The sequence below is a fragment of the Bombina bombina genome, chromosome 5 (genome assembly GCF_027579735.1).
Source record: "Bombina bombina isolate aBomBom1 chromosome 5, aBomBom1.pri, whole genome shotgun sequence".
Classification (NCBI taxonomy): Eukaryota; Metazoa; Chordata; class Amphibia; order Anura; family Bombinatoridae; genus Bombina; species Bombina bombina.
Window position 1 is genome coordinate 9,434,232 of NC_069503.1, and position 15,972 is coordinate 9,450,203.

The 15,972-nt window shown below is 40.0% G+C and overlaps 1 protein-coding gene across 1 annotated transcript in view; it reads left to right on the top strand.

The window, feature by feature from the left end:
- Positions 1-2,522, top strand: part of AOC1 (amine oxidase copper containing 1) — a 117,550-nt gene extending 115,028 nt beyond the window's left edge. The window contains exon 5 of the mRNA XM_053713256.1: positions 1,833-2,522. Coding sequence (XP_053569231.1) covers positions 1,833-2,108 — 276 coding nt within the window. The 3' untranslated portion in view covers positions 2,109-2,522. The remainder of the gene's footprint in view (positions 1-1,832) is intronic.
- Positions 2,523-15,972: the final 13,450 nt, after the last annotated feature.

Below are 15,972 nucleotides of genomic sequence, written 5' to 3' on the forward strand. Positions count from 1 at the left end.
AATAAGGTTAAATAGTATATTTAAATAATTTGAGTAGGGTTAGGTTTTTTTAATATGTAATTTAGTTAATTTAATTGGTAGTTTAATTTAATTGTAGTATAATAGTTAGGGTAGGTTAATTAATAGTTTAAAATTAGTTTATTTTAATTCTGCAGGTAAGTTTAAATTTATTTGAAGATAGGGATGTTGTAATTTTAATTTAAAGTTAGCGGGTTGTTAGGTTAAGGGGTTAATAGCTTAATTTAGTTTATTTGATGGTTTGGAGAAGGGACTTGCCTCTAGTTCCTTGAAGGGACAGATTTTGGCTATTTCTGTGTTATAACACAAGAGGCTCACTGAGCTTTTTTATATACAGTCTTTTGTTCAGGCTCTGTCTGGAATCAGGCCTGTGTTTAGACATTCCACTCCTCGAGTTTAAATCTGGTTCTTAAGGTTTTGCAGAGGACTCCGTTTGAGCCTATGCATTCGGTTGACATTAAGTTACTGTCTTGGAAGGCTATTTTTCTACTGGCTATTGCTTCAGCACACAGAGTCTCTTAGATGGAGGCCTTGCAATGTGAGCCTCCTTACCTAGTTTTTCATGCTGACAAGGCTGTTCTTCGCACTGGGTTGGGTTTTCTCCCTAAGATTGTGTCTGATCGTAACATCAATCAGGAGATTGTGGTTCCTTCCTTGTGTCCTAATCCTTCTTCTTCGAAGGAACGATTACTTCATAATCTGGATGTGGTTCGGGCTTTGAAATTCTATCTTCAGGCCATGAAGGATTTTAGACAGACTTCAGCATTGTTTGTTGTCTATTCTAGGAAGTGCAGAGGGCAGAAGGCTTCTTCCACTTCCCTATCCTTTTGGTTGAGTATTATTTACTTAGCATATGAAACAGCGGGACATAAGCCTCCTCAAAGGATTATGGCCCATTCAGTTAGAGCTGTGGCTTTATCTTGGGCCTTCAAGAATGAGGCCTCTATGGAGCAGATTTGTAGGGTGGCTACCTGGTCCTCCTTACATACTTTTTCAAAGTTTTACAAATTTGACGTTTTTGCTTCGGCTGAAGCAGCTTTTGGGAGAAAGGCTTTGCAGGCTGTGGTGCCCTCAGAATAAGGTCTGCCTCTCTTTTACCCTCCCGTTATTATTATTATTATTGGTTATTTGTAGAGCGCCAACAGATTCTGCAGCATTCAGTGTCCTCTATAGATTGGGTATATGTTTCCCACAAGTAAGGAATGAAGCCGTGGACTCCATTTATACCCTGATATTTCTCCTACTGTTCCTTGTTCCCTCAGCAGAATGACTGGGGGATGAGGGGAGTGGGGGAGGTATTTAAGCCTTTGGCTGGGGTGTCTTTGCCTCCTCCTGGTGGGCAGGTTCTGTATTCCCCACAAGTTAGGAATGCAGCTGTGGACTCCTCATACAGATGGAAAGAAAATTATCAGGTAAGCATAATTTATGTTTTATAGAATTGGTTAATGCATGACGTAAATTATAATATATACACATTATTTATAGAATTGGTTAATGCATGACGTAAATTATAATATATACACATTATTTATAATATATACACGTTGTTTATAGAATTGGTTACTGCATGATGTAAATAATCAGAATCACACGTTATTCATAGAATTGGTTACTGCATGACCTAAATAATCAGAATCACACGTTATTTATAGAATTGGTTACTGCATGACCTAAATAATCAGAATCACACATTATTTATAGAATTGGTTACTGCATGATGTAAATAATCAGAACCTCACTTTATTTATTTTATATAGTCTGTCAGGCTTGTTTGTATCTTGTACTTATCTGATCTCTAATGTTCCTCCCACAAGGATCTCGTAGCCTGGGTGACTGTGGGCTTCCTACACATCCCACATGCTGAAGACATCCCTAATACAGCTACTCCTGGAAATGCTGTGGGCTTTTTTCTGCGTCCTTTCAACTTCTTTGATGAGGACCCATCGGTGGCAACAAAAAGCACAATTATTGTGAGGCCCACAGATGGAACCTTCAACAAGGTGAACATTGAGCGCTGGACTCCTGAGGCTTTCAGCCATTGTGTTTCTGACAAACCCTTCCGCTATAATGGGACTTACTTTTATGACTGAGATATCATGACCCAGGGAAACTTTCCCAAGCTGTGAAACTGAGAACTATCATCCCAGCTCATCTGCTGCAAGGATCTGCAGACAATCTTGTGTTTTCGGGGAAATGCTAAAAAAAAATTAACACGGTAAGAGTGATTTGCCAGAGTAAAGCTGATAACATTGTACTGATGTGTAACATGCCTTATTATTAAAGCTGAAACTTTATGGTTTACAAAATGACCTTACATGAGAATTGCACCATGGCTATTAATATTCTTACTGTGAGACAGATCTCCTACTGAAGAGGCATAAGCTGTCATTTACTTATCTTTCCTATTTTTTATCACTGGTTGACTTCATCCTTGCATTGGAGTGAGCAACTTTCATTTTTAAGATGCACCTCTCTTTTTATTAATAACTGAAAAACTAAATAAAAATTTCTCCTGTTAAAAATGTTTTGCTTGGTTTATTCTATTTTACAATAGAATCCGTTCCATATGACCATCACAGACTGTAATGTGATCCCACCATGTGACCATCATGTACTATTATGTGATATTACCATGTGACCATCATGCACTGTACTGTGATCTCACCATGTGACCATCACGTACTGTTAAATGATCCCACCATGTGACCAAAACACACTGTAATGTGATCCCACCATGTAAGCATCACACACCATCTGACCATCAAGTAATTTAATGTGATCCCAACATGACCATCACACACTCTAATGCGATTTCAACTTGTGACCATCATGTACTGTGTACTGTATGTACTGTGATCTCACTATGTGACCATCACGTACTGTAATGTGATCCCACCATGTGGCCAACACACTTTGTAATGTGATCCCACCATGTGACCATCAAACACACTGTAATGTGATCCTAGCATGTGACCATTACGCACTGTAAAGTGAATCCACCATGGGACTATCACGCACACTTTAATGTGATCCCACCATGTGACCATAATGCATTGTAATGTGATACCACCATGTTACCATCACGCACTGTAATGTGATCCCACCATGTGACCACCACGCATAGTAAATAATGCACAGAAAAAAGCAGCACCACCAATATCTTTAAGCAGGTTTTTTCAGCTTATGCAGCCAGACCACAGTATAATGTTGATTCTGTGGTCTGGCTGCATAAGCTGAATAAACCTGCTTACAGATATTGGTGGTGCTGCTTTTTTCTGTGCATTATTTGTGTTGGTGGTTTGTGCATGACCCTCTGAGCTGGCACACCTTCTATTGGAGCCCAGGTGCTGGATTTTTTGGACTTTACCACGCATTGTAATGTGATCCCACCATATGACCATCACGCGCACTGTAATGTGATCCCACCATGTGACATTACACACTGTGTGTTCTCACCATGTGACCAACACACAATGTAATGTAATCCCACCATATGACCATCAAGCGCACTGTAATGTGATCCCACCATGTGACATTACACAATGTGTGTTCTCACCATGTGACCAACACACAATGTAATGTAATCCCACCATGTGACCATCATGCACTGTAATGTGACCCCACCATGTCACCATCTAGTAATGTAATGTGATCCCATAATGTGACCTTCATGCACTGTAATGTAACCCCATGATGTGACCATCACACACTGTAATGTGATCCTGCCATATAACCATTATGCACTGTAATTTGTTCCACCATGTCACCATAACGCAAATTTGTGATCCCACAATTTGAAAATCACGCCCTGGAATGTGAACTCACCATGTCACCATTTTGCACACTGTAATGTAATCTTACCATGTGACCATCACTCATTGTAATGTGATCTCACCATGTGACGATCACATGCACTGTTATTTGTTCTAACCATGGGGCTATCAGAACACACATGATCTCTTGATGTGACCATCATGCACTGTAATGTGATCCCACTATGTGACCATCAAACGTACTGTTATGTGATCCCATCATGTGACCAACAAGCACTGTAATGAGTTTTCACCATGTGATGATCACACACATTGTAATGTAATTTTGCTATGTGACCATCACGTTCACTGTAATGAGATCTCACTATGAGACCATTGCACACATTGTAAGGTGATTCCACCATGGGATAATCACACACATTGTAAGGTGTTCCCACCATGTGACCATCACACACATTGTAAGGTGATACAACCATTTGACCATCACACACTGTAACATGATTTCCCCATGTGACCATAACGGACACTGTAACTCAATTTTACCATGTGACCATTGCACACACTGTAATGTTATTTGCCATGTGACCAACACGTGCACTGTTATTTGATCCCACCATGTGACCATCGTGCCATGTGACCATCACGTGCACTGTAATTTGATCTCACTATCTGACCATCAAGCTCACTGCAATGTGATCCTATCATGTGACCATCACTCACACTGTAATGTGATCTCACCATTTGAGCAACACACATTGTAATATGATCCCACCATGTCACAATCACTCACACTGTAATGTGATCTCACCCTGTGACAATCACACACATCATAATGTGATACCACGTGACCATCATGCACACTGTAATGTAATTCCACCATGTGACCAACACAGACCACGTGACCATCATGCACACTGTAATGTAATTCCACCATGTGACCAACACAGACTGTGATCCCACCATGTGACCATCACGCAATGTAATGTGATCCCACCATGTGACCATCACGCACACTGTAATGTGATCTCAACATGTGACCATCACACACACTGTTATGTGGTCTCACCATGTGACCGTCACGCACACTGTTACTTGATCCCACCATGTGCCCATAATCCACTGTAATGTGATCCCACTATGTGCCCATAACACACTGTAATGTGACCACACAATTTGAATATCACGCAATGTAATGTGATCCCACCATGTGACCATCCTGCACTATTTAATGTGAACCCAGCATATGACCTTAATGCAATGTAATGTGATCCAACCATCTGACTATCATGCACACTGTAATGGGTTCCCACCATGTGACCTTGACACGCACTATAAAATAATTTCTGATAGATTGTGGTAGACCCCAGCGTCGTTATAGTACAATGTTGCTGCCTACTTACCACATACAGCATAATTTCTCTGTGTCACCACCAGCTGCTGTTATCACTCACTGCTGGGCACATAAACACTCTGGCTATAGAACAAACCACACGTAAAGATGATTTCATATCCTAATATTTGGTTTATTATCATTCATTTAAATAAGGTAATTTATCTTTACATATTATTCCTACAAAACTCTACATTCTGCATTCAGACACATGCTGAGGAAGATTTGTGCATAGTATTGAATGTCGAACGCCAAAATATTGAATAGAAGATCCCCAATGGAAGGAATTGCAGAAGGGAAGAGCAGTATTTACACATCCTACCTTCTTTATCCAGGGTAATGAGGGAAGACCACCTCCAAATGGCTTCAAACAGCAGACACCAGGGTTGATTCTAGTATTGTCTGCCACAAATAGATTTTCTTTGGATTTTAGAATAATTATTGAAGGCAAGTTATAGTCATAGCAAACTGGAAGCAGCCATGTTGTGTGTAATATTGTCTGGAACTGAGGCTGAAGCATGCAGAGACCCATTACTGGACGTTACACAGAGAACTGGCTTCCATGATGATGAGACGTGTGACAAATGCCACAATATGCTGGGTTCATTTATATCAGGGATTGTAGAGATGTAGAAAGTCAGCAATGGAGAAACAAACCATTATATATAAACCTAATGTTACTTATGTATGAGCAAGCGTTATGTCTTTAGAACACATTAACAATATCCTAACAATCTGTAACTTTCAGGCATAAAAGCGCCACTATTGCTTTCAACAACTGACAACTTATACAAATAAAATGATGTAACATCAGACATCCAGTTAATGAATTTCAGCATACAGCTGCCATTTGGGTAGGTGGTTAATAAATAATTATCTTGTAGCATATTAGAAGGAAATAGCTTATTCCTATCCCATAGTTTACAGTATTGATACCTATGAGAACAGTACAATGCACCCAATAAGTAAAGGATATGCTTTGGCTGTAGAACATCTAAAAACAAAACATATAAAAGGAATTCCCCTACCCAGAGAAAGGGTGGAATTGGAGTAGGTCCTATGAAGCATGCAAAGACCAGGGATCTTTCAGGCACATTACATCGATCTTAGATAAATAATCTGTGCATACAGTAGGACAAGGTGTGTTCCTGATTTTGCAAGTAATAAATAACTGGACTAATTTCATACCAGCTCCAATTACACCAAATCAAAGGCTAGGACCAAACTCTTCACATGTAGAACTGAGTGTTTTATGGTCAATACATTTTGATTGATTTTGTTATAGGGCAGAGGTACCAAAAGGATCCAGTGGGCAGAGGTACCAACAAGACCAAGTGGGCAGAGATACCAGTAGATCTAGCAGTCAGAGATAGGATAGGATCCAGTGGGCAGAAAAACCAAGATCCAGTGGGTATTGGTACCAACAAGATCCAGTGGGCAGAGATACCAACAGGATCCAGTGGGCAGTGGTACTAATAAGATCTAGTGGGCAGAGATACCAACAGGATCCAGTGGGCAGTGGTACTAATAAGATCTAGTGGGCAGAGATACCAAGATCGAGTGGGTAGTGGCACAACAGGATCCAGTCAGTACACAGAAAGAGGAAAAAGTCACAAGAGTGCAAACAAACTTGGAGAACACAGAGGGCAGAGGGACAGTGACAAAGAGACACCCTTGAGTAATAATTAGACTGAAAGATGGGCCTGGAAAAGTGTAAGAAAATTGTTAAAACTTTTTTAAAGTGAACCAATGGGGCAGTAGAGAGGATGATGGTCACGTCAGAGATGGCCCAAATGTCCTTGAATGCCATTATAGAATCAATGAGAACTAGAGAATTGATACAGAATTGTGTAGTGATTGCTGAGTAGACACAATATTGTTACTAATGAGGAGGGAAAGAATTTAACCCTTAGTGTTACTAGTGAGGAGGGAAAGCATTAAACCCTTAGTGTTACTAGTGAGGAGGGAATGGTTTAACCCTTTATCATTGTCAGTAGTCGCACTAGTTAATTCAGCTGGTTGTTAACCAAATTATTGTTAGCCATTATTAGTATAAATTAGGCCACCAGGTAGTCAACCAACGTATTACTAGCTGTTAGCAGTACTAGTTAGGTCAGAAAACTGTTACCCTAATCATTACTAGCTAATCGCAGTACTAGTTAGGTTAGCAGGTTGTTACACTAATCATTACTAGATAGTAGCAGTACTAGTCAGGTCAGCAGGCTGTTACACTAATCATTACTAGCTATTAGCAGTACTAGTCAGGTCAGCAGGCTGTTACACTAATAATTACTAGCTATTAGCAGTACTAGTCAGGTCAGCAAGCTGTTACCCTAATCATTACTAGCTATTAGCAGTACTAGTCAGGTCAGCAGGCTGTTACACTAATCATTGCTAGCTTTTAGCAGTACTAGTCAGGTCAGCAGGCTGTTACCCTAATCATTACTAGCTATTAGCAGTACTAGTCAGGTCAGCAAGCTGTTACCCTAATCATTACAAGCTATTAGCAGTACTAGTCAGGTCAGCAAGCTGTTACACTAATCATTACTAGCTATTAGCAGTACTAGTCATGTCAGCAGGTTGTTACACTAATCATTACTAGCTATTAGCAGTACTAGTCAGGTCAGCAAGCTGTTACACTAATCATTACTAGCTATTAGCAGTACTAGTCAGGTCAGCAGGCTGTTACACTAATCATTATTAGCTATTAGCAGTACTAGTCAGGTCAGCAGGCTGTTACACTACTAATTACTAGCTATTAGCAGTACTAGTCAGGTCAGCAAGCTGTTACCCTAATCATTACTAGCTATTAGCAGTACTAGTCAGGTCAGCAAGCTGTTACCCTAATCATTACTAGCTATTAGCAGTACTAGTCAGGTCAGCAGGCTGTTACCCTAATCATTACTAGCTATTCGCAGTACTAGTCAGGTCAGCAGGCTGTTACACTAATCATTACTAGCTATTAGCAGTACTAGTCAGGTCAGCAAGCTGTTACACTAAACATAACTAGTTATTAGGAGTACTAGTCAGTTCAGCAAGATGTTACACTAACCATTACTAGCTATTAGCAGTACTAGTCAGGTGAGCAAGCTGTAACACTAATCATTGCTAGCTTTTAGCAGTACTAGTCAGGTCCACAACCTGTTACACTAATCATTACTAGCTATTAGCAGTACTAGTCATGTCAGCAGGTTGTTACACTAATCATTACGAGCTATTAGCAGTACTAGTCAGGTCAGCAGGCTATTACACTAATCATTACTAGATAGTAGCAGTACTAGTCAGGTCAGCAGGCTGTTACACTAATCATTACTAGCTATTAGCAGTACTAGTCAGGTCAGCAGGCTGTTACCCTAATCATTACAAGCTATTAGCACTACTAGTTAGGTCAGCAAGTGGTCACCCTAATCATTACTAACTATTAGCTGTACTAGTCAGGTCAGTAGGTTGTTACACTAATCATTACTAGCTATTAGCAGTACTAGTCAGCTCAGCAGGTTGTTACCCTAATCATTACTAGCTATTAGCAGTACTAGTCAGGTCATCAGGTTGTTACACTAATCATTACTAGCTAATAGCAGTACTAATCAGGAAAGTAGGCTGTTACCCTAATTATTACTAGCTACTAGCAGTACTAGTCAGGTAAGGAGGCCTTATCATTACTAGCTATTAGCAGTACTAGTCAGGACAGCAGGCTGTTACACTAATCATTACTAGCTATTGGCAGTACTAGTAAGGTCAGCAAGCTGTGACACTAATCATTACTAACTTTTAGCAGTACTAGTCAGGCTAGCCAGCTGTTACACTAATCTTTACTAGGTATTAGCAGTACTAGTCAGGTCAGCAAGCTGTTACACTAATCATTACTAGCTATTAGCAGTACTAGTCAGGTCAGCAAGCTGTTACACTAATCATAACTAGTTATTAGCAGTACTAGTCAGTTCAGCAAGATGTTACACTAACCATTACTAGCTATTAGCAGTACTAGTCAGGTGAGCAAGCTGTAACACTAATCATTGCTAGCTTTTAGCAGTACTAGTCAGGTCAGCAGGCTGTTACACTAATCATTACTAGCTATTAGCAGTACTAGTCATGTCAGCAAGCTGTTACACTAATCATAACTAGTTATTAGCAGTACTAGTCAGTTCAGCAAGATGTTACACTAACCATTACTAGCTATTAGCAGTACTAGTCAGGTGAGCAAGCTGTAACACTAATCATTGCTAGCTTTTAGCAGTACTAGTCAGGTCAGCAGGCTGTTACACTAATCATTACAAGCTATTAGCACTACTAGTTAGGTCAGCAAGTGGTCACCCTAATCATTACTAACTATTAGCTGTACTAGTCAGGTCAGTAGGTTGTTACACTAATCATTACTAGCTATTAGCAGTACTAGTCAGCTCAGCAGGTTGTTACCCTAATCATTACTAGCTATTAGCAGTACTAGTCAGGTCATCAGGTTGTTACACTAATCATTACAAGCTATTAGCACTACTAGTTAGGTCAGCAAGTGGTCACCCTAATCATTACTAACTATTAGCTGTACTAGTCAGGTCAGTAGGTTGTTACACTAATCATTACTAGCTATTAGCAGTACTAGTCAGCTCAGCAGGTTGTTACCCTAATCATTACTAGCTAATAGCAGTACTAATCAGGAAAGTAGGCTGTTACCCTAATTATTACTAGCTACTAGCAGTACTAGTCAGGTAAGGAGGCTGTTACCCTTATCATTACTAGCTATTAGCAGTACTAGTCAGGACAGCAAGCTGTTACACTAATCATTACTAGCTATTGGCAGTACTAGTAAGGTCAGCAAGCTGTTACACTAATCATTACTAACTTTTAGCAGTACTAGTCAGGCTAGCCAGCTGTTACACTAATCTTTACTAGGTATTAGCAGTACTAGTCAGGTCAGCAAGCTGTTACACTAATCATTACTAGCTATTAGCAGTACTAGTCAGGTCAGCAAGCTGTTACACTAATCATAACTAGTTATTAGCAGTACTAGTCAGTTCAGCAAGATGTTACACTAACCATTACTAGCTATTAGCAGTACTAGTCAGGTGAGCAAGCTGTAACACTAATCATTGCTAGCTTTTAGCAGTACTAGTCAGGTCAGCAGGCTGTTACACTAATCATTACTAGATAGTAGCAGTACTAGTCAGGTCAGCAGGCTGTTACACTAATCATTACTAGCTATTAGCAGTACTAGTCAGGTCAGCAGGCTGTTACCCTAATCATTACAAGCTATTAGCACTACTAGTTAGGTCAGCAAGTGGTCACCCAAATCATTACTAACTATTAGCTGTACTAGTCAGGTCAGTAGGTTGTTACACTAATCATTACTAGCTATTAGCAGTACTAGTCAGCTCAGCAGGTTGTTACCCTAATCATTACTAGCTATTACCAGTACTAGTCAGGTCATCAGGTTGTTACCCTAATCATTACTAGCTAATAGCAGTACTAATCAGGAAAGTAGGCTGTTACCCTAATTATTACTAGCTACTAGCAGAACTAGTCAGGTAAGGAGGCTGTTACCTTTATCATTACTAGCTATTAGCAGTACTAGTCTGGGCAGCAGGCTGTTACACTAACATTACTAGCTATTAGCAGTACTAGTCAGGACAGCAGGCTGTTACACTAATCATTACTAGCTATTAGCAGTACTAGTCAGGTCAGCAAGCTGTTACACTAATCATTACTATCTATTAGCAGTACTAGTCAGGTCAGCAGGCTGTTACACTAATAATTACTAGCTATTAGCAGTACTAGTCAGGTCAGCAAGCTGTTACACTAATCATTACTAGCTATTAGCAGTACTAGTCAGGACAGCAAGCTGTTACACTAATTATTACTAGCTATTAGCAGTACATATCAGGTCAGCAGGCTGTTACACTAATCATTACTAGCTATTGGCAGTACTAGTAAGGTCAGCAAGCTGTTACACTAATCATTACTAACTTTTAGCAGTACTAGTCAGGCTAGCCAGCTGTTACACTAATCTTTACTAGGTATTAGCAGTACTAGTCAGGTCAGCAAGCTGTTACACTAATTATTAATAGCTATTAACAGTACTAGTCAGGTCAGCAGGCTGTAACACTAATCATTACTAGCTATTAGCAGTACTAGTCAGGTCAGCAGGCTGTAACACTAATCATTGCTAGCTTTTAGCAGTACTAGTCAGGTCCACAACCTGTTACACTAATCATTACTAGCTATTAGCAGTACTAGTCATGTCAGCAGGTTGTTACACTAATCATTACAGGCTATTAGCAGTACTAGTCATGTCAGCAGGTTGTTACACTAATCATTACGAGCTATTAGCAGTACTAGTCAGGTCAGCAGGCTGTTACACTAATCATTACTAGCTATTAGCAGTACTAGTCAGGTCAGCAGGCTGTTACCCTAATCATTACAAGCTATTAGCACTACTAGTTAGGTCAGCCAGTGGTCACCCTAATCATTACTAACTATTAGCAGTACTAGTCAGGTTAGTAGGTTGTTACACTAATCATTACTAGCTATTAGCAGTACTAGTCAGCTCAGCAGGTTGTTACCCTAATCATTACTAGCTATTAGCAGTACTAGTCAGGTCATCAGGTTGCTACACTAATCATTACAAGCTATTAGCACTACTAGTTAGGTCAGCAAGTGGTCACCCTAATCATTACTAACTATTAGCAGTACTAGTCAGGTCAGTAGGTTTTTACACTAATCATTACTAGCTATTAGCAGTACTAGTCAGCTCAGCAGGTTGTTACCCTAATCATTACTAGCTATTAGCAGTACTAGTCAGGTCATCAGGTTGTTACACTAATCATTACTAGCTAATAGCAGTACTAGTCAGGACAGCAGGCTGTTACACTAATCATTACTAGCTATTAGCAGTACTAGTCAGGTCAGCAGGCTGTTACACTAATCATTACTAGCTATTAGCAGTACTAGTCAGGTCAGCAAGCTGTTACACTAATCATTACTAGCTATTAGCAGTACTAGTCAGGTCAGCAGGCTGTTACCCTAATCATTACTAGCTATTAGCAGTACTAGTCAGGTCAGCAGGCTGTTACACTAATCATTACTAGCTATTAGCAGTACTAGTCAGGTCAGCAGGCTGTTACACTAATCATTACTAGCTATTAGCAGTACTAGTCAGGTCAGCAAGCTGTTAAACTAATCATTACTAGCTATTAGCAGTACTAGTCAGGTCAGCAAGCTGTTACACTAATCATAACTAGTTATTAGCAGTACTAGTCAGGTCAGCAGGCTGTTACACTAATCATTACTAGCTATTGGCAGTACTAGTAAGGTCAGCAAGCTGTTACTCTAATCATTACTAGCTATTAGCAGTACTAATCAGGTCAGCAGGTTGTTACACTAATCAATATTAGCTATTAGCAGTACTAGTCAGGTCAGCAGGCTGTTTTACTAATCATTACTAGCTATTAGCAGTACTAGATAGGTTAGCAAGATGTTACACTAATCATTACTAGCTATTAGCAGTACTAGTCAGGTCAGCAGGCTGTTACACTAATCATTATTAGCTATTAGCAGTACTAGTCAGGTCAGCACGCTATTACCCTAATCATTACTACCTATTAGCAGTACTAGTCAGGTCAGCAGGCCGTTACACTAATCATTACTAGCTATTAGCAGTACTAGTCAGGTCAGCAGGCTGTTACACTAATCATTACACGCTATTAGCACTACTAGTTAGGTCAGCAGGCTAATACACTAATCATTACTAGCTATTAGTAGTAATAGTTAGGTCAGCAGGCTAATACACTAATCATTACTAGCTATTAGCAGTACTAGTCAGGTCAGCAGACTGTTACACTAATCATTACTAGCTATTAGCAGTACTAGTCAGGTCAGCAAGCTGTTAAACTAATCATTACTAGCTAATAGCAGTACTAGTCAGGTCAGCAGGCTGTTACACTAATCATTACTAGCTATTAGCAGTACTAGTCAGGTCAGCAGTCTGTTAATCTAATCATTACTAGCTATTAGCAGTACTAGTCAGGTCAGCAAGCTGTTACACTAATCATTACTATCTATTAGCAGTACTAGTCAGGTCAGCAGGCTGTTACACTAATAATTACTAGCTATTAGCAGTACTAGTCAGGTCAGCAAGCTGTTACACTAATCATTACTAGCTATTAGCAGTACTAGTCAGGTCAGCAAGCTCTTACACTAATCATTACTAGCTATTAGCAGTACTAGTCAGGACAGCAAGCTGTTACACTAATTATTACTAGCTATTAGCAGTACTAGTCAGGTCAGCAAGCTGTTACACTAATCATATCTAGTTATTATCAGTACTAGTCAGGTCAACAGGCTGTTACACTAATCATTACTAGCTATTAGCAGTACTAGTCAGGTCAGCAAGCTGTTACACTAATCATTACTAGCTATTACCAGTACTAGTCAGGTCACCAGGTTGTTACACTAATCATTACTAGCTATTAGCAGTACTAGTCAGGTCAGCAGGCTGTTACACTAATCATTACTAGCTGTTAGCAGTACTAGTCAGGGGCGCGATCCGATATAGATCGCAGTTTGCGGCGCAAGCGAGGGAACCGGCGTCGCCCGCAGTTTCAGCTCGCAACTCGAGCTATCCCATATAGGTCGCCGTCAGATGCTAACGTGCCGTAAGTCTGACAAACCAGCGATGTCCAGAAATCTGCGCAAGTACAAATTTCTGGCGTCGCCAGTGACTTGCGGCACGTTAGAAACTGCCGGCGCCTATAAAACCTGACTAAAGTCTAAAACACCCGCACTGTCTAACACGCCTCCCTAACATAGCCCGCACTGTCTAACACGCCTCCCTAACATAGCCCGCACTGTCTAACCCTCTATCCGCTATCCCCCCTCACTAGCCTAACAATAAAAAAGCTATTAACCCCTAAACCGCCGCTCCCGTACCCCGCCGCAACCTAATAAAGTTATTAACCCCTAAACCGCCGCTCCCGTACCCCGCCGCCAGCTATATTATATCTATAACCCCCTAAAGTGAGCCCCTAACACCGCCGCCATCTATATTAATATTATTAACCCCTAATGTAAGCCCCTTACACCGCCGCCATCTCTATTAAAATGATTAACCCCTAATTTAATCTACCTACCCCGCCGCCAGCTATATTATCTATATTAACCCTAAGTATATTATAGTTAATATAGTTATTACATTATATATATTAACTATATTAACCCTAATTATATTAGGGTTAATATAGTTAATATAGTTACTATAGTATTTATATTAACTATATTAACTCTATCTAACCCTAACTAAATTTATATTAAATTAATCTAATTCATTTATAAACTAAAATATTCCTATTTAAATCTAAATACTTACCTATAAAATAAACCCTAAGATAGCTACAATATAATTAATAATTACATTGTAGCTATGTTAGGGTTAATATTTATTTTACAGGTAAATTGTTAATTATTTTAACTAGGTATAATAGATATTAAATAGTTATTAACTATTTAATATCTACCTAGTTAAAATAATTACCCAATTACCTGTAAAATAAATCCTAACCTAAGTTATAAATACACCTACACTATCAATAAATTTAATAAACTACAAACATCTATCTAAAAATACAATTAAATTAACTAAACTAAATTACAAAAAAAAACAAACACTAAATTACAAAAAATAAAAAAAAGATTACAAGATTTTTAAGCTAATTACACCTATTCTAAGCCCCCTAATAAAATAATAAACCCCCAAAATAAAAAAATTCCCTGCCCTATTCTAAATTAAACAAATTTCAAAGCTCTTTACCTTACCAGCCCTTAAAAGGGCCTTTTGTGGGGCATGCCCCAAAGAATTCAGCTCTTTTGCATACAACAAATACAATACCCCCCCCCCCATTACAACCCACCACCCACATACCCCTATTCTAAAACCACCCAAACCCCCCTTAAAAAAGCCTAACACTACCCCCCTGAAGATCTCCCTACCTTGTCTTCACCACACCGGGCCGAACTCCTGATCCGATCCGGGCGATGTCTTCCTCCAAGCGGCAAAGAAGAATTCTTCCTCCGGCGATGTCTTCCTCCAAGCGGCAAAGAAGAATTCTTCCTCCGGCGACGTCTTCCTCCAAGCGGCAGCAAAGTCTTCATTCTTCCGGCGGCATCTTCAATCTTCTTTCTTCGCTCCGCCGCCGCGGAGCATCCATCCCGGCCGACTGCTGTACTACGAATGAGGTACCTTTAAATGACGTCATCCAAGATGGCGTCCGCCGAATTCCGATTGGCTGATAGGATTCTATCAGCCAATCGGAATTAAGTTAGAAAAATCTGATTGGCTGATTGAATCAGCCAATCAGATTCAAGTTCAATCCGATTGGCTGATCCAATCAGCCAATCAGATTGAGCTCGCATTCTATTGGCTGTTCCGATCAGCCAATAGAATGTGAGCTCAATCTGATTGGCTGTTCGGATCAGCCAATCGGATTGAACTTGAATCTGATTGGCTGATTCAATCAGCCAATCAGATTTTTCTAACTTAATTCCGATTGGCTGATAGAATCCTATCAGTCAATCGGAATTCGGCGGACGCCATCTTGGATGACGTCATTTAAAGGTACCTCATTCGTAGTACAGCAGTCGGCCGGGATGGATGCTCCGCGGCGGCGGAGCGAAGAAAGAAGATGCCGCCGGAAGAATGAAGACTTTGCTGCCGCTTGGAGGAAGACGTCGCCGGAGGAAGAATTCTTCTTTGCTGCTTGGAGGAAGACATCGCAGGAGGAAGAATTCTTCTTTGCCGCTTGG